Source organism: Furipterus horrens, unplaced genomic scaffold, assembly GCF_987537825.1.
Source record: "Furipterus horrens unplaced genomic scaffold, mFurHor1.1.pri manual_scaffold_2, whole genome shotgun sequence".
Lineage (NCBI taxonomy): Eukaryota > Metazoa > Chordata > Mammalia > Chiroptera > Furipteridae > Furipterus > Furipterus horrens.
The window spans coordinates 45,553,527-45,571,607 of NW_028327172.1; the positions used below are offsets into that span (position 1 = coordinate 45,553,527).

Sequence of the window (18,081 nt, forward strand, 5' to 3'; positions counted from 1 at the left end):
GACATGTTCTTCACATTTTAACATCTCTGAAATCAAGGCTCACTTTATAATCTAATGACTATCATTATTTATTAGGCAGCAAATTTTTTTCTTAAAGGTGCACCTTAGATTTGCTGAAATGTGGTTTGTGTTTATTTATTATTTTATTTGTATATTTTATCTTACTAGATTATAAGCTCTTTCAGGGCAGGATTTTGGCCTTCCTCGTTCACTGCTGTCACCCAGTTCTTGAATGGTACCTGGCACATAGTAAGTGCTGACTTAGTGTGCATGGGTCCTACAGTGAGCCCAGTCTTCTTGCTTTCCTCACCCCAAGATCTGCTTGTTCATGCATCCAGCAAACCTCCCCTGAGCCTCCTCATGCCTATCTGTGCCAGATGCTGGGCTGCACAGTGCAGGGCATGGGAATAGGTCTTCCTGTCTCCCTCCTAGAGCTACAAGTGTAAGGAGGGAGATCCAGGAGGCAGGGCCACTAAGCTGCAGGCCTGGATGACTTTGGGGTGCCCTGTCTTTGAGGGGACCTGTACTGACCTCATGGGTCTCCCAGGGCTACATGCAGCCACTGAAGCAGGCAGAGAACTCCTTGCTGTGTGACCCGTCACTGGTGGATGAGATCTTTGACCAGATCCCAGAGCTCCTGGAGCACCACGAGCAATTCCTGGAGCAGGTGCGGCACTGTGTGCAGACGTGGCACGCTGAGCAGAAGGTGGGACAGCTGCTCATCCAGTCGGTGAGTGACCCTGTTGCCTGCAGCCGCAGCCCCCACAACCTCGGCCCCCCTGGACAGGGCTGGCTGCTGCTGTGGACCCCTCACCTGCTTCACCTAGACACTGATTCTGATCCCAGATGTAATCCCAGGACTGGACCAGACACTGGTACTGATCCCAGACCCTGAATTGACCTGAACCTGGACATTGCCCACCCCTGGGGCTTGGCTGGACTCCGGTCTGGACCTTAATCCCAACCAGACCCTGACCTGATCCTGGACCCAATGCAGGTTGCTGGCACTGACCTACCCTAGTCCTGACCCTGAACTGGTGCTGATGCTGCCCCAGACATCAACAGGATGCTAGTACTGACCTCAATCCCTACCTTGACTAGCTCTTTTTTCCATCAGATATTTTAATAATAATAGCTAATTATTTGGCACTTGACATGTGCTAGGCATTAGTCTAAATACATTATACAGGGTTGGGCAAAAGTAGGTTTACAGTTGTGAGTACACAAAACACAGGGTTTATTCTTGTATTAGTGTTTATTAATTAATTTGTTATTTCCCATGCAAACAACTATAAACCTACTTTTGCCCCAACCTGTATATATCAACAACTCTGGGGAAAAGGTGCTATTATTACCCTGAATTTAAAGTTGATGATTGGCAGAGAGATAAAATAACCTGATCAAAGTCATAGTCAGCAAGAGGTACAGGATTCAACCCCCAGAAACCCTGTTCTGGAGCTCATGCTCTGTTCCACCCTCTGATCCCTTTCACCCTCCATCTGTGAGCGTTCCAAGATCCTACAGGAGCATTTGAGATCCTGCTTTCTGGCATATTTCATCAGTAAGGCTCATATAGAGATTTTTTTTTTTAATCCTACAATAGTGACTGGGACCTTTGGAAAGGAACTGGCTTCAAAGCTCAAAAAAAAACTGCAAAAGCAAAACTGATAGACATTTAACAAAATGTATGCAAAACATAACGTGCCATTTTCTTTAATTGTTAAATTTAGACTTTTTAAAATAGGAATTTGTAAGAATTTGATTACACTTGAAAATTTTAAGTTACTTTTTGTTATTTTGCCAGAATTCCCAAGAATGCATGATGATGATGAATGACTTATAGCCAAAAGCACACTAAATGGTTATCAGAGCCAAATAATTTCAAAAAGCAAAATTGTAAAATTCCTTCCCAAATTTTTACTAGCCAAGAAATATATATTTTTATGGGATGTGGGTGTGTTTTCATGTGTTTGAGATGATGTGGGTGGGCTGTAGCCTAAGAAGGTCGTGGAAGGTCCCGTTAGCCTGAAAACTGGCCTAATGGGAACCCCGTTCTGGTGGTGAGGGGAGCCAGCCTGAGAGCCCGCCACCGCCCTCAGTGCCACTCAGGCCTTGATGCTGACCGCGGACTGCAGAAGAAGCCCGGGCCCCTTGGGAGGGGTCAGCTTAGGATGCTCTGTCCCAGGAGAGGGGGCAGTTGGTGGGGACTGTCTTCCTTCCTGAGCTGCTTCAGCCTCTGCCCTGAGGCACACCTGGGGATTTGGGGTGGGGGCGGACAAGGCACAGGGGCTTGGAGGCTCAGAAGGGAACCAGAAACACCACCACAGGTCACCTAGTCCATCCACGGTGCAGCTGAAACAGGAACCAAGTGTCCCAACTTCCAACCAGGGCTTCTGACCAAGAACCCCCACATGTGGCCCAGCTGTCAGCCAGCCAACAAGTATTAGCCACCAGCTGTGTGCCCTTCCCTGAGCGGGGCTTGACTGGTGGGGTGGGGGCACCTGTCTCCTTGCAGAGGGAAAACATCCTGAGACAGGTGTCGTTCCAGGCAGAGCCCTAGTGAGAACAGACAGCGCTTCCTGGAGGAGGCAGAACTGGAGCTCAGCCTTGAGGATGGGTGGGATTTGGGTGGGGGAAGGGCATGCCTGGTGGAGGGAATTACCTGAGCAAAGGCCAAGCTACTAGAACAAGTCTGTGTTGCTCAGGGGAGAGCCAGGAGGGAGACCTGCCTGGTTGGAAGTGAGAGAACCTGGTCTGAGCTCATAGGACACATCCAGGCACACATATAGACATGCATATGCACACACACAGATAAGATGCACATCCATAAATCTGTGCACATGCACATACCTAATCACCCAGTTGCACATATAGCACATACACACAACACTCAAGAGCACATGCCTTATCTGTCTCAGGCACTGGGTCATTTTTAATTGGAGGGAAAGGATGTTGGTTCTTGAATCAGTGGAAACCAGGACAGGGTGAGGTGGGGTAAGGAACACCTTGAGGGTCCCCAGCCTGAGTCTTTACCCACAGTTCTCCAAGGATGTCCTGGTCAACATCTACTCTGCCTATATTGATAATTTTCTCAACGCAAAGGACGCCGTGCGTGTGGCTAAAGAGGCGAGGCCTGCCTTTCTCAAGTTCCTAGAGGTACTGGGGGCCTGAGCTGGGGAGATGGAAGTTACCCTCACCTTGGGCCAGTGTTGGGGGCCCCACGAGCTCCCAGCCTGGGCACCACACCCTTAGCCAGTGGGGTCAACCTCTGCCCTCAGGCTGAGGGGCTTCCGGGGGGCGGTCCCTGGACAGTCCCTTCTTTGCATGTCATTCCCCACGCGGATGCCTATCTGCTCTGTTTTGGATTTCAGCAAAGCATGCGTGAGAACAAGGAGAAGCAGGCACTGTCTGACCTCATGATCAAGCCCGTGCAGCGAATCCCACGCTATGAGCTTCTGGTGAAGGTGGGCAAGGCCTGGAGGCAGGTGGGGATGGAAGGGGCTCTGATGCGTGGTGTCACTTAGGAAAGGAAGTCCTCAATGACATCTACCCATAGTCTCCCTGCTCCAGAGCCAGTGTGGGGCCCCAGGTCCCGGCAGGGCAGCTAAGCAGGCAGACCTGGTCCCCATTCTCACCCCAGGACCTCCTGAAGCACACACCTGAGGATCACCCAGACCACCCACTCCTGCTGGATGCACAGCGGAACATCAAGCAGGTGGCCGAGCGCATCAACAAGGGTGTGCGGAGCGCTGAGGAGGCGGAGCGGCACGCCCGCGTCCTGCAGGAGATCGAGGCGCACATCGAGGGCATGGAGGACGTGCGTGCAGCCCCTCCCCGCCCCGCCCATGCCTGTGTCCCCACCTGTGGTAACCTGGAATTGTGACCACGTCCCCGTCCACAGTGTGTTTGCATCATGTCTACCAGCATCTCCACCCTTCCTCTTCCACATCTGTGTCCAGCCATGTGTCCTGTGGCCTAATGGCATCAGGAGGGTGGATGGGATGTTGCTTCCAGTGGCCTGGCCCATGGAATGGGGCCAAGGGATCACCAGGGTCTGGGGAGGGGATGAAGATTAATAATTAACCAGCAGAACCTGTTGTACCTCCTGCTCCACAGCTCCAGGCCCCTATGCGGCGGTTCCTGAGGCAGGAGATGGTCATTGAAGTGGTAAGAAGTGTCCTGTTGCCTATTTCCTTGTCCCCACCCCACCTTGTTCACGCTTCTGCTTATACCTGCTGCCCATGGCTCTCCCTGCTCTTCCACCTCAACAGGAGCCCTGGGTCGAGTCCCAACTCCGCCTCTGCCTCTGGGCAGCTGTGGGAGAGTCCTCACCCCTCCCTGGGCCTGGCTGTCCCCTTGGGCACTGTGGGCAGGAGGGTGGGCCTCTGGGCCTGAATCCTCCCTCGGGCCCCACAGAAGGCAGTCGGAGGCAAGAAGGACCGGTCCCTCTTCCTGTTCACGGACCTCATCGTCTGCACCACCCTGAAGCGGAAGTCGGGTTCCCTGCGGCGCAGCTCCATGAGTCTGTGAGTGGCTGGGGCGGGGTGGGGACTCGGGAAGCGGGGAGCAGTTGTCCCCCACCTGGGCCCCAATCCCCTGCCCTGGCCAGAGCACCCCTTGGCTCCCCACAGGTACACGGCAGCCAGCGTCATTGACACGGCCAGCAAATACAAGCTGCTGTGGAAGCTGCCTCTGGAAGATGCGGACATCATCAAAGGTGGGGCTGCCTCAGGCCTGCCCAGGTTTCTGGGTGTTGGGGTCTTCCTCTAAGAAGCCCTTCTCGCGGGTTTGAACTGTGGCCAGGCTGGCTGCCTATCCATCTGCTTTTCTGCTTTGGGTCCTCACTTTCCTGCCAGGATGAGGGGGCCGGCACATGGGATCCGATTGGCACCCACAGAGCCAGACCAGGACCTGTCTATGAGGAACCCCTTCTGACTGGCAGGGACCTAACCTAGGCTGGCAGGTGGGCTGAGCCAGGGTGGTACAGGGAACACAGACAGACGGTCATTAGCTATTGATTCTGCACAAACACATTGAAGCGTCTCCTGTTAGATGGTGGGGCACTCTCCTGGTCTAGCAGTTCTGTGCCCACGGAACACAGACTCACTCAAGGGAGTCCTCAAGTCAGGCCAAACAAAAGGCCGATTGGGGAGATCCGTGCTGTTTGGGGCTGAGGCTGTCAGGAGCTGAGGTGGCTCGAAGGACCTGCTCCTCCTGCTGCGTGTGTGTTTCTGTCAGCCTGTTCTCACTGCTCTTCGTTTTCTCCCCTTCCCCATAACTCCTATGATCCTTCATGCCCTTTTCTATATTAGCCTTTCTCCCTCCCTCTGGGCCCTGGCTGCTCACCCAACTGAGTGGGTGTTTGGTGTAGAATGCTGATGTGGGCACCTTTGGGCCGGCATGCAGTTCAGTCCCAGATCTGTCCCTAAGCTCACCGGGGGTGGTCCCCAAGGTGAGGGAGCAGCTCGTAGGCCCCTAGGTAGGAATCCAAGCTGATTATTAGCCCATTCATCTCTTCTTACTCGAGAACAAGCCAGCTGACAAAATGGGTGTCTTTAGGTCAGGTGTCCAGAACTGGTCCAGTCAGCAATGGCCAGGTGTGGGACAGCGTCATATGGAAGAAAACATGCCTGGCCAGGCAGTGAGAGCTGTGGGGAACGGTTTCCCTCAGAAGGAGCAGATCTGCCCAGCCCTGGCTTGTCTCGTACACCCTACTGCTACCTATGCTGCCCGTTTCTGTGCACCCCCAGCCAGGCAGCGTGGGGCATGGGGCATTCTTGGCAGTGGTCAGGTACCATATAGGACCAGGGAAATCGAAGACATCAGCTCATTGCTCCCTTTGTGGAGGAATTAAGCCCTGGAGTCAGCAAATTTGACTGCCTGAGGCTGAGGCTGCAGGATGCAACAGGCCAGCCTGTCAGCTGGTGCCTGCATAATCTGCATGATGTCTGCTGCTTGTTCTCTGTGCTCTCCCAGGGAGCTCTCCAGGGACCCAACACCCTGTGCTACATAGCTCTGAATGAGGCCCAGCCCCCTGCTTTCAGGCCTGGGGTTTCTCTTCAGGCTGCCTGCTGACTTTATTTCTGGGCACTTGGGGTTTCCAAGCTCTGTTTGTCAGGCTGTTCCCCGCACCCAGCGGTAGGCTGTGCAGTGTGTCCAAGCTTGACCTTGTCTGTCTCTGGATCTGTCCATGGCCTTCCTCTATCCCCACCAGGGGCGTCCCAAGCCACTAATCGGGAGAACATCCAGAAGGCCATCAGCCGCCTAGATGAGGACTTGACCACCCTTGGCCAGATGAGCAAGCTCTCTGAGAGCCTTGGTTTTCCCCATCAGGTCTGCATCCTCTGCCTGAGGAGTGGGGGTGGGGAAACACAGGGCCCATCCTGTCTGTGAGGGGAATCCAGACTTCCTCTTGGTCTAAGAGGGGAGACAGAGCCCCATTTTCTGTGCGAGGGGAGAGGCAGGTCTTCCCCGCCCCCCTCATCCCCAGGGTAGGAGCAGGCTGTGGGGAGATGTCATTGCCTGAGACCTGACCTTCCACCCCACAGAGCCTGGACGATGCGCTTCGGGACCTCTCAGCTGCCATGCACCGGGACCTGTCAGAGAAGCAGGCTCTGTGCTATGCTCTTTCCTTCCCCCCTACCAAGCTGGAGCTGTGTACCACGAGGCCAGAGGGCACTGACTCCTTCATCTTTGAGTTCCCCCACCCTGATGCCCGCCTTGGCTTTGAGCAGGCCTTTGATGAGGCCAAGAGGAAGCTGGGTAAGCCAGGACCCATGCCATCACCCTCCCCCCAAAACCTCTGGGCATTGGCCAGCACCTCGCGACTGACATTAGGAGCCAGAAATTCCAGGATGGCCATGTTCTGTGCTCCATCTCTGCTGGTGGGTGGGTGGATTAGACTTCTGCAGTAAAACATAGGATGTCCCCAGGGCCTCCCTAGCAGAGAGGGGATTCCATGGATAGGGTCAGCTTAAGTTAGGGGCCCCCTTGTGGGAGTGGATGACTAGGAATCCGTCATCTACACACACACACTTGGAGGAAGCCTGGATCAGGGAAAGCTGTTGATCAAGGTATGGCTTAGAAGATTCTTACAGACCTCTGGGTCTACCTCCCACATTGTACAGTTGGGAACTTGAGGCTAGGGACAAGCAGGGCATAATTCACAGCCACCTCATTGTCCCCTGAGAGACCCTAAGGGGCAAGGGAGGAAGGAAAATGGGCAAGGTGAGGAACCAGGATGAGGTGGATGCTAAGCAGTGTCTGTCTGTCTGTCCATCCATCACTATAGCATCCAGCAAAAGCTGTCTAGACCCTGAGTTCCTGAAGGCCATCCCCATCATGAAAACACGCAGTGGCATGCAGGTGTGTGTATGTACCAGGGCCATGTGGGTGTACATATTCAAAGTCAGCCCATGTTCATGTGTTTCTGTTCTATGTATAATGTTACATACATGTCTTGAATATTGCAACTTCTCCCTATATCTGAGTGTACAGCTCTCTCTGCACATGCACATGGACACTGCATATGTCACATGCTTATGGGTATGTTCATGCATGTCTATCTGTGTATGTGAACAAAGGCTATACAGTTGGAAGGAGTCTGGTTTATGTGCTTGTATGAGTGCATACATATGTACAAATGTTATTTTCACATGTTACGTGCATATATGTTTCGGGGTTTATATGTGTGAATGATACCTATATCGCAGGCATGTGTGCATTTGATGTGTAAAGAATGTCATGTGTGCTGTATGTGTACAGTTGTCAGAGGAATGTTTTGGGAATCCATACACACCCACGTGGGCTGCCTCCTGTCCTGCTGGTAGGGAGCCAGCAGCGATTCCTCCATTAGCTTTCCCTGTCCAATGGTACCTCTTACAGTTCTCATGCGCAGCCCCAACCCTGAGCAGCTGCCCAGAGCCCACGCCAGAGGTATGGGTGTGCAACAGTGATGGCTACGTGGGCCAGGTGTGCCTGCTGAGTCTGCGCGCCGAGCCCGACGTGGAGGCCTGCATCGCCGTCTGCTCCGCGCGCATCCTCTGCATCGGTGCGGTGCCAGGCCTGCAGCCCCGCTGCCAACGGTGAGGGCCACTGCACTGAGCCCCTGCATTCAGCACACACCCAGGTTACCCCTCGTGGGGGTGATTGTGGGCGCGGGTGGTGGATGTAGGTGGGGCCTTGAGGACGTGTCCATGGGCAGGGCCTGGCGGGCTTGCCAGGGAGTGGGGATGAGCCTGGGCAGCTGGGGGATCTCATCCCTACGCTTTTGTCTCCCAGAGAGCGGCCTTCATCTCTGAGAGCCCCCCAGGAGTCAGCACCCGAGTCTGCTGGGCCAGAGCTGGAGGTCGAGGCTGCAGACGAGGAAGCAGGGCCGCTGGTGGAGTCTGGGCCCCAGCCCTGCCTGCACATCTCCATTGCGGGATCGGGTCTTGAGATGGCGCCAGGCCCCGCCAAGGGTGACCCCCGCCCAGAACTGGTGCCCTTTGACAGTGACTCAGATGACGAGTCTTCACCCAGCCCTTCCGGGACCCTGCAGAGCCAGGCCAGCCGGTCCACCATCTCCTCTAGCTTTGGCAGTGAGTGCCCGGCTTAGAGCTGTCAGGCAGGGTGGACTGCCCAGAGGAGGGGGCAACCCAGTGGGCACTGATGGGTGAGGAGGGACCCGTGTAAGCAAAGGCATGGGATCAAATCTTGGGACGTCGGCACAGAGAGTAGTGGGAGGCCAGCAAGGTGGGCAGGGCTGTGACACCTAGTACCCAGAGAGTAGTGGGACACTTGGGCCAGATCCTGAAATGACTGACGAGCTACAGAAGATGGAGTAGGGAGTGGAGTGGTTGGTCCCTTTGTCCGTGGTATCGCGGCAGATTGGAGGGGGACAGGCCAGGACCAGGAGCCTGCAGGACTGAGCTGTCACTGAGCGGGGTAATAGGCCTGAGCTGATGCAAGGCCTCGGGGTTGAGGAACACAGCTGTGGGAGGCCCTCGGGAGGAGGGTTCAGGCCTGGCCGAGGGGAATGAGATAGAGACCCTTGTCTCCCTCAGATGAGGAGACCCCAAGCTCTAAGGAGGCCACGGCAGAGACGACTAGTTCAGAGGAGGAGCAGGAGCCCGGCTTCCTGCCGCTGTCTGGCTCCTTCGGGCCTGGGGGTCCCTGTGGCACCAGCCCAATGGATGGGAGAGCCCTTCGCCGCTCCAGCCGAGGCTCCTTCACCCGGGGCAGCCTCGAGGACCTGCTGAGTGTTGACCCTGAAGCTCATCAGAGCTCTGTGTGGCTGGGCACTGAGGATGGCTGGTAGGAGCATGAAAGGGGCTGGGGTCACAATGAATGCCAGAACCCTGAGCTTTGGGAGTCAAGGTTTTCTGAAGCAGAAGCAGGAGGGCTTTGGATCAGACCCCAGGGGGACTGCCAGCCGGGCTTCCAGTGGGTCTGAAATCCACGGGGAGTCTGTGGGAGCTCAGAACCCTGGGCCGGCACCTGGCATTGGAGGAGATGGTGGTGGAGACAGGTGGAGGGATGACTCCAGGGACAGGTGTGCCCAAGCACGTCACAGGTGCATATCCCTGATCCACAGTGTCCACGTGTACCAGTCCTCCGACAGCATCCGTGATCGCAGGAACAGCATGAAGCTCCAGCACGCAGCCTCTGTGACCTGCATCCTGTAAGGCCCCCAGATGGCCCAGTCCAGACCCTTCTGTCCACCTGGGTCCTCCTGCTCTATAGGCCCCTCCTATCTTTGGAGGCTTGGAGACCAGAGGCCTGGCCCTAGGCTGGCTGTTCCTCTCTCACACTGTGTGACCTTGGGCGAGTCAATACCGCTTCGTAGACTCGGGCTGTCTCACCTGGAGAGGTGGTCTCTCAGGAACCACGGCAATTTTGTCTGATTTCCTTGGCCCCCAGTGACCTGCTTTGGTCTCCCGAAGCCCTGACTCCTCTTTTCCTCTGCTTAGGTATCTGAATAACCAGGTGTTTGTGTCTCTGGCTAATGGAGAACTTGTGGTCTACCAAAGAGAAGCAGGTGAGTGCCCAGCCCTCCCCCAACTCCTACAGCCCCTTGCTGGTGTTGGAGCTCCCTCCTGAGAGACGCTGGGGCCTTAGGGCCACGAGTCAGGAGATGTGGCATTGGGCAGCTCCCAGGCCCTCTCTGGGCCTTGGTGTCCTCATTTTTAAATGGGGCGTTAGCCTCTCATTTCAGGAGAATGCAAGGCTCAAATGCAACACTGAACTGAATTTTCTGTTTTCTTTACCCCACTCCCACTCCAGGTCGTTTCTGGGACCCCCAGAACTTCAAATGTGTGACCTTGGGTGCTCAGGGGAGCCCCATCACCAAGATGGTTTCTGTGGGTGGGCGGCTATGGTGTGGCTGCCAAAATCGAGTCCTGGTCCTCAACCCGGGCACGCTGCAGCTGGAGGTAGCAGTTGGGGTGAATGGGTGGCCGGGATGGAGTTAGGGTGAGCCAGGCCTACAAGAGAGGGCGATGAGACTTGAGGGTGGAGGGCATAAGCAAGTATCCAGCTGTCCTGGGAGAGGCTAATGATTGCTCTTAAAACCCTTCAAGCTTTGACATTCTCTGGTCATTAAATCACTCAAATTTCACGGGGAAAAGGCACCTCCATTTTAATTCCTGAGGATTAAGTGGGAGGCTCCAGTGAGAGCTTGGACAGTTCATCATTCAGATGGATCTGGGTGCGAGTGGGCTTCCCGGGGAGGTTCGGGTTGGGTTACAAGGACGGAGGGTAGTTGGTGAAGCACGAGGCAGGGTGGGCCCGGGAAGGCAAACCTGCCCGTCACCTGTCTGTTCTCCACACCCCCACCAGCACACGTTCTGCGTGGGGCAGGACTCCAGCCGCAGCGTGGCTTGCATGGTGGACTCCAGCCTGGGCGTGTGGGTGACTTTGAAAGGTAGTGCCCATGTGTGTCTCTACCATCCGGACACTTTTGAGCAGCTGTCAGAGGTAGACGTCACACCTCCCGTGCACAGGATGCTGGCAGGTAGTGACCTCGGTTTGTGACCGCCCCTTCCCTCAGAGCCTTTTTGCCCCATATGGAGGTGGAGCTGGGGCCAGCATTTGGCCTCAGCTCTGGTCTGTGTCCCACCCCAGGCTCAGACGCCATCATCCGGCAGCACAAGGCTGCCTGCCTGAGGATCACAGCACTGCTGGTGTGCGAGGAGCTGCTGTGGGTGGGCACCAGCGCCGGCGTGGTGCTCACCATGCCCACCTCGCCCAGTACCGTCAACTGCCCGCGAGCGCCCCTCAGCCCCGCCGGCCTAGGCCAGGGGCACACGGGCCACGTCCGTTTCCTGGCTGCAGTCCAGCTGCCAGACGGCTTTAACCTGCTCTGTCCAACCCCGCCACCTCCCCCAGACACAGGTAGGTCTGTGTATCCCACCCCACCCCAGGGATCCTGGACTTTTGGTTTACAGCTCCACTCTGTCCTGCCAGAAGAGGTTTAAGAGGGACGAAAACTAATACAGAGTGGCACATATTACAGGAAGGAGGCTATGGAAACCCCAAAGTAAAATCCAGGGTGTGTGTGTGTGTGTGTGTGTGTGTGTGTGTGTGAAATGCCATGGGAGAGAGGGAGTGAACCCCATGCTGAGTTAGAACATGGCACAGGAGGCAAGGATACACACCACAGGAAACAGCAGGAAGTGGTGTGAAGAACAGGAAATCCGAATGTAGGCAAGTAGGACAGGAAATGAACTGTGAAACTTAGAAAGTGAAACAGATTAGGAAATGTACATCAAGGAGGCCACAAGTAGCGAAGCCTTGCTTCGGCAGCACAGGAAACCATGTTCCCAAGAGGAAGGGGCTGTGGGAACCAGGAGCAGGGCAGCCTTGGTCAGGGGTTGCCTGGGTGCAGAGAAGACCTAAGCTGCCTGACTGGGAAAGGGCCACTGGAAGCAGGAAATGAGTATAAGGACAGTGTATGTGCAGAGAGAGAAGGTGGCGTGGCCCTGAGAGTGATGTCACTCCTGCCTGGAAAGTGCAGACATGAGGTAAGAAGGTATCTTAACTGCCTGGAAGTGGGCATGTCTTTCCCAACAGGAAGTTCTTGGCTAATAGAAAGTGGGATCTCCCACAGGAAGTGTATATGTCTTCCTATCTTCTGGGATGCTGGAGCTTATGTCTGACAGGGACAGTGCAGCCACCAGTTGCCCCAGGCTAATGGATCCTGCCCCTCCGCCCCCAGGCCCTGAGAAGCTGCCCTCGCTGGAGCACCGGGACTCCCCTCGGCACCGAGGACCTGCCTCAGCCAGGCCTAAAATGCTGGTGATCAGTGGAGGTGACGGCTATGAGGACTTCCGCCTCAGCAGTGGAGGGGGTGGCATCAGCGAGACCGTGGGCCGCGATGACAGCACAAACCACCTCCTCCTATGGAGGGTGTGACCCTGCCCAGTATGGCTCAGGACTTGGCCACCCACCTACCCTCAGCCTGCTTGCCTCTTCCTAACCCACACGCAGACTCTGCCCAGGAGTGTCCAGCCAGGGGCACGCCTGTGCCAGCCTGGGCTCCTCCCATGTTCGTGGAAGCATTCCCGATGGAACACCTGCTGGCTGGTGGGCCAAAGCCTTTCCTGACCCTCTGGCTGCGCCTGTGCTCCCAGTCGTGATGGAGGCTGGGTGGGGGGCATGAGGGCTACCCAGGACCTCTGTCCCTGGAGCTTCTACCAAAGACACGGCCGGGCCTGGACCCCACGGGGCTGGGGAGGGCCATGTGCAATATTTGGAGGGTTTTCTGGGGGGCAGTGGGAGGGCTGGGGGATGGAATCCTTTCCCATGTACAGTATTTATGTTTCTTTTTAGATGTGTACCTTCCCAAGCACTTATTTATGCAATGACCTAGGGCAGGGAGTGATTGGAGGAAATGACAGGAGGGAAGAAACCCTATTCCTGCCGTGGGCGGGGGGTCACCCAGGACCCTAGCCAAGCCTCTCTGGAGGGACCAATTCCCTCTCATCACACACATGCACGTGCGCTCACACAAGCACACACACACACACACTGCATGTTCAGGGCACTAAAACACTCCCTCTTGACACGCTTTCCACAGCCTCGACCTCATCTTGATCAGGCCGCCCCCTAGTCTCAGAGCCAAGGGCCAAGCCTGTCAGTAATCCAGAACCAGATGATTAGCAGGGCAGTGGCCCCCAGCTGGGGGGCCTCCCCAGGCCTTGGCATGTCCCAGTTTAATGGCAGTGCCTTTAATGGTTTCCAAATTCGGGAACATTAAGGGGGCCTTGGACAGGGCTCTTTCCTGTCCTGAGCAGGAAAAGGGCCCTTGCTCTCCTCGCAGTTGCCCCCCAGCCCCTGTGTCTCATGCACTGGCACATACGGTCACCTTGGGAGGGTGGACCTAGGAGCCCCCTCACTCTGACCACTGAATCCCTCTCTTTACACCCCTCCTGCCAGTGGTAGCCCCTCCAGGAAGGATGCCCAAAGCCAAGGGGCTGGACATGACCTCTTCCACTGGGAATCTCTTGAGGGCAGCCTCTCCCCTGCCCCTGGACTACAGGAGCCAGTCCGAGCCCCAGCCCCCTCGCTGCTTCAGCTATCGCTCCAAAGTCTGGTTTCAGTTGGGGTTTGTTTGGTTCTGTTTCTGTTTGGGGTGGGTGGGTCATTGTGGTCTTAGATTATGTTTCTCTTGCTACCAAACAGTCATGTATTAACTTTCCTTGGATGATGAATTTTAAAGAGTCAATAAATAGAAACACCAAATAACTGCTTCCCATCAGTGGCCCAGGTGGCCTCCTGCCAGCGGCCCAAGGGCTCCCCAGCTGCATAGGCCTCCCAACACCCACCCACTTGCACAGAAGGGAGGCCTCGGAGACCCAGCAGAGTGCTGGGGTGGCAGGGCTGCCACTGATTTGCATTTATCCCATAGGTCACTGCCTGTTGATGCTGCAGTTTCCTCATCAGGAAAACAAAGGGTTGTGCTAATCCAATGCTTTGTAACCAGGGCTATGTTTGAGAATCCTTTACAGATTCCTGTGTAAATCTAAAGCATGACACAAATTATGTGTCCGTGCAAATACATATTCCCAGGGTCCCCTCTGGTCCTGAGTTGGTGGGTCTGGGACAGGGCTTTAGTGTGAAGCTGAAACACACTGCAAGTTAAAAAACTAGGCTAGTAACCAGTGAGCCTGTCCACAGCTCCTCCAGGAAACCATCTCCCAGCAAAGCCTCCTATGAGGCTGGGGACTGACAGAGACCAAGGTGAGTTCAGGCTTTGGAGCTGGGGTAGAATCCAAGCTCGTCTGATTTCTGGTCCAAAGAAATGTATCATTAAACAAAGTCATTAAATCAGACACAAAAATGCAAAGGCCAACGGCACGGGGCCAGTTCATGTCGGGGCAGAGCCCTTACCGCAGGGTCTCCCTGCTGAACCCAAGGTGGTGACCACTAGGAAAGGTCCTCTGCTCTGCTGAATACACACTTGAACGTTTTGCAACAAAAATCAGTTGGTAGAGGGGAAGTACAGGCTCATGCTTTGCAAAATGGTGTACACGTCAGTCACTCGTGAGGTATCTGGCTCCTGTTCCTCAGATCAGCCCTGGGCAGGGTGTCCTGACCTCAGAGGACAAGAGAGTCAGGACCAGAAGCCATCCCTTCTCCAAAGGGTTTCTCTAGGTGTCCCTTGAGCTGGGGACAGAGGGCACAGTTTAGGTTGACATCTACCTTGTGGGGAAGGTGAGGCACAGAGATTTACCTGAGGTCACACAGCAAGGCAGCATTGAGGCTGGGAGTGGGTGTAGAGGAATATTTCCTGTGGTCAGGAGAGTCAGAGAAAGGCCCTTAGAACTCAGGAAGCACAGGGCTAGATTAGCTGGCCTCCAGGGGCCCTGTTCACACACCTTGAATCGGGGTTAGCACTATGTAGGTCCAGTGGGCTTGGTGAAGGAAGAAGCTTAGACCTTCTGGGTGAAACCTGGGGAGGGCATGGGGACCAAGGAGGCTTAACTGAAGCCTCAGCCCTAGCCTCCCATCCCTGTGTGACCCTAGGCAAGTGTCTGCCCTCTCTGGACACAGGTGACCTCTGAGAGCCCTTCACATCTTTTGCTTGCCTGCCAAACACTAAGTCTTCTGTCCTCACAGACCTTAAGCCACAGGGCAGGTTGCAGGAAGCTGCAAGGGGAAGTGCTATTTTGGGCCCATTATGGCCAATGAGGAGCTGTGTCTGGCAAAGGCAAGTGAACGGACAGCCCAAGCTGGCTCAGAGGTAGATAGCAAGGCTGAACTGGGGCAGGGAGACAGCAAGCAGGAATAAATGGGGGCGGAGCCCAGATGCCGGGTTGTGGCAAGGACACGGCAAACACTGAGAGTCGAGGAGGAGAGGAAACAGATTGGTGTTTGAGCCAGTGGCTTCAAAGAAGCAGATGCCCTCCCCATGGGGTCTCAATAGAGCCTCACAACATCCTGAGTGGGCAAGCTTACACACTCAGGTGAAACCACTTCCTTATAGCCACACAGCCTGGCAGTGGCAGAACTAGGACTTGATTTCTAACTGTGTCACACCAAAGCCCAACCCAGTAGGATTCCAGGCCCAAGCCATGATCTGGACCTACATGCAAACTGAACCTAACACTCAAGCCCAGTCAGCCCAGTTCAGCTTCTGCCCTGCTCCAGGTTGAACCCCACACTGGCCTCCTAGACCCAGTTCCTCCTAAAACCAAGTCCACTCTCCGCCCCTGGTGCTAAGGCACAAACACAGGAGAGCAGCCCACCTTCCAAGGGGTAGCCCCAGCCAGGCACAGAGGACTGAAATCTAGGTCTGAGCCCCACTCCCATGCCCCTTGCTTTAGACTCCCACGTTGGAATTCCAGTGCAGCCAGCAGAGGGCGCCACTGTTTCTGGTCCACAACCCCAGAGTCTGTCTTGATTAGATCCAAGCAAACAACCACATCTCCTTCCTCTGATCCTGGGGCTCAGGATCCACACCCCAGGCAGAGCCCCATGGACCCCATGCCCCTGCCTCTGATCACCATCACAGCTCACCCGAGCTTACTGAGGCCTTGTGCTGTGCTACCTGGGTGAGGGGCAGGTTTTCTGTGGGCTCACTGCACTATGAGAGGTTCAAGGAGATGCTCTCTGAGGTCCCTAAGATTCTGTGGGTCCACCTCAGATGCCAGAAGTTTTAAAAACCTGTGATTCTGAGAAAACTTTGTTCTCCAACCTGCATAAAAAGCCAATCTCCAGCTCTCCTGTGGCCTCCACAGCTCCTTCCCCATCTCCTCACTGTAGTGGCTAGATGCTCCCAGACTCTTGGGTGGGGTCCCATCTGCAGCTTGCTGTGATTCGGGAGTCAGAGCTGGCAGTAAATAATAATTAGGTTCCCTTATAACCTAAAGGTGCGGGGCTGGGATGTGTGAAGGCTGTGGCTCCTAGGGACCTGACCCTGTGGAGCTGCATGCAGCCTGAGAGCCCCAGAGTTGCCAACCAGAGTCCCCAGAACCACAGGAGGGTCTGCCTCAGTCTCTTCATCCCTGATCTTTCCTGGCTCAGGTAACTGCTGCCCTCCCTTACCACTCAGCCAGGTCGGGCAACTGCATCCTTCCACAGAGAACCAGAATGATATTCAGGCAACAAATTTGCCACCCTTATTTTCAGATGGGGAAACTGAGTAGGGGGAGGGGACCCACAGAGAACTGGTAGTACAGACCGGCCTAGACCCTCTGTAGAATATTCCATTAACAGCCAATGCTGCTTGACCAAAAAGCATATCCCCATTTGACCTGTCAAGTGGCACATGAAATGCTACTATGCGAACTACAGAACTTGGAACTAGGGTACGTTTACAAAGAAAATATTTGCAGGAATGGAGAGTTTCCTGGGATGCTCTGGCCTCCTCACCAGATCCCCAGCATGAATCCTTTCTGGGATCCCTCTGTGGACTTGAATGCAGAATATGTGACCCTGGGATCACCCCCACCTTGGGGGTCTCCAATGACATACGAGGGGTCTGGGGACATGACCCTGTCAGTGACCTGGAGCTCTTTCTGCCCTCTCCCCACAACCTGGGCAAGGCCCAGAGAAGTGAAAACTTCCCCACCCCCTCGTCCTTCTGCTGGTGTCCAGTTTTCCTGGAATCTCCTGGACCCGGGGAGCTGGGGGTGGGGGTGGGGGGACCCGACCTTCTCAGCCGCCTCATCTCACACCTTGGATCCTATGACTCAGTTTGTTTTGGATTCTTCAGCGCCCCCCCCCCCCCCCAACAATCTATCCCCAACAGACTTATTAACGATCCTCCACTTCTGCCTTGGGCTGTGATTATTCTGATCCCAGTCAGGCCTCTGTCTCCAGCAGGAGGCCCTCCCTGCTGCCTGCATCCCTTCCCAGCCTTTCGGTCCTGCCAGAGCTACCTGGGATCTTCTGAGTGGCACTAAGTGGGGGGAACTCTGGATGCTGAGCTGCTGCCTGCAGTCCTGGCTCACCATGTCACACAGCTTCCAGGGGCATGATTCACAGGGCTTGGAATACAATGTGGATAGTACCCTGGAGTCTCTATAGTCACTGCATGCTAAGGGCTGGCAATGGGAATTGGCAGGGTGGGACAGCTTGTGTAAAGTAAGGGAGAGCAGTGTGTCACCTGATCTGCTGAAAGGAAGAGAGTGAAGACAGAAAAGGGGTCCTGGAGGAAGGAGATTTGGACTGTGCCCTGAGGAATGTGCAGGAATCCAAATCTATAATAGTGGGCCTCCATTATAGATTCACTTTCACCAGGCCTTTTGTCATGTTCTAGGTGGAGGTTTCTAGGGGCAGGCCTGTACTTCATCGACAAGGCAAAGTGAGGTCATTCCCCCTGGCTGCCAATTTCCAGTAGATAACGAGACCCAGGAGGGGACAGCGGTGGCCCCGTTGGCACTGGCAATAGTGACCGAACCCGGAGCAGCATCCGACTCCAGTCTATCTTGCATCGCTTAACCCCTTCTTCCCGCGCTGTCCCCTGCAGTTCCGGGGGATGCGAGAGATGGCGACACAGAGCAGAGCGGCCAGGCGGGAGACCAAGAGCCCCGCCGCGGCCCCGTGGGGGCCGGAGACAGGAGCCGCTGTCTGACGTCGGGGGCGGGGGCGGCGGCT

At 55.3% G+C, this 18,081-nt stretch overlaps 1 protein-coding gene across 1 annotated transcript in view; it reads left to right on the forward strand.

Moving 5' to 3' along the window:
• The window catches only part of ARHGEF17 (Rho guanine nucleotide exchange factor 17), a 56,558-nt gene extending 43,454 nt beyond the window's left edge, over window positions 1–13,104 (forward strand). The window contains exons 3-21 of the mRNA XM_090265210.1: window positions 548–730; window positions 3,040–3,156; window positions 3,372–3,464; window positions 3,641–3,817; window positions 4,117–4,167; window positions 4,417–4,526; window positions 4,632–4,717; window positions 6,215–6,333; window positions 6,549–6,762; window positions 7,292–7,365; window positions 7,885–8,084; window positions 8,281–8,579; window positions 9,045–9,294; window positions 9,575–9,661; window positions 9,951–10,018; window positions 10,264–10,412; window positions 10,819–10,993; window positions 11,104–11,373; window positions 12,197–13,104. Of these exons, the coding sequence (XP_090121336.1) occupies window positions 548–730; window positions 3,040–3,156; window positions 3,372–3,464; window positions 3,641–3,817; window positions 4,117–4,167; window positions 4,417–4,526; window positions 4,632–4,717; window positions 6,215–6,333; window positions 6,549–6,762; window positions 7,292–7,365; window positions 7,885–8,084; window positions 8,281–8,579; window positions 9,045–9,294; window positions 9,575–9,661; window positions 9,951–10,018; window positions 10,264–10,412; window positions 10,819–10,993; window positions 11,104–11,373; window positions 12,197–12,393 (2,919 nt within the window). The 3' untranslated portion in view covers window positions 12,394–13,104. The remainder of the gene's footprint in view (window positions 1–547; window positions 731–3,039; window positions 3,157–3,371; window positions 3,465–3,640; window positions 3,818–4,116; window positions 4,168–4,416; window positions 4,527–4,631; window positions 4,718–6,214; window positions 6,334–6,548; window positions 6,763–7,291; window positions 7,366–7,884; window positions 8,085–8,280; window positions 8,580–9,044; window positions 9,295–9,574; window positions 9,662–9,950; window positions 10,019–10,263; window positions 10,413–10,818; window positions 10,994–11,103; window positions 11,374–12,196) is intronic.
• The last annotated feature ends 4,977 nt before the right edge of the window (window positions 13,105–18,081 follow it).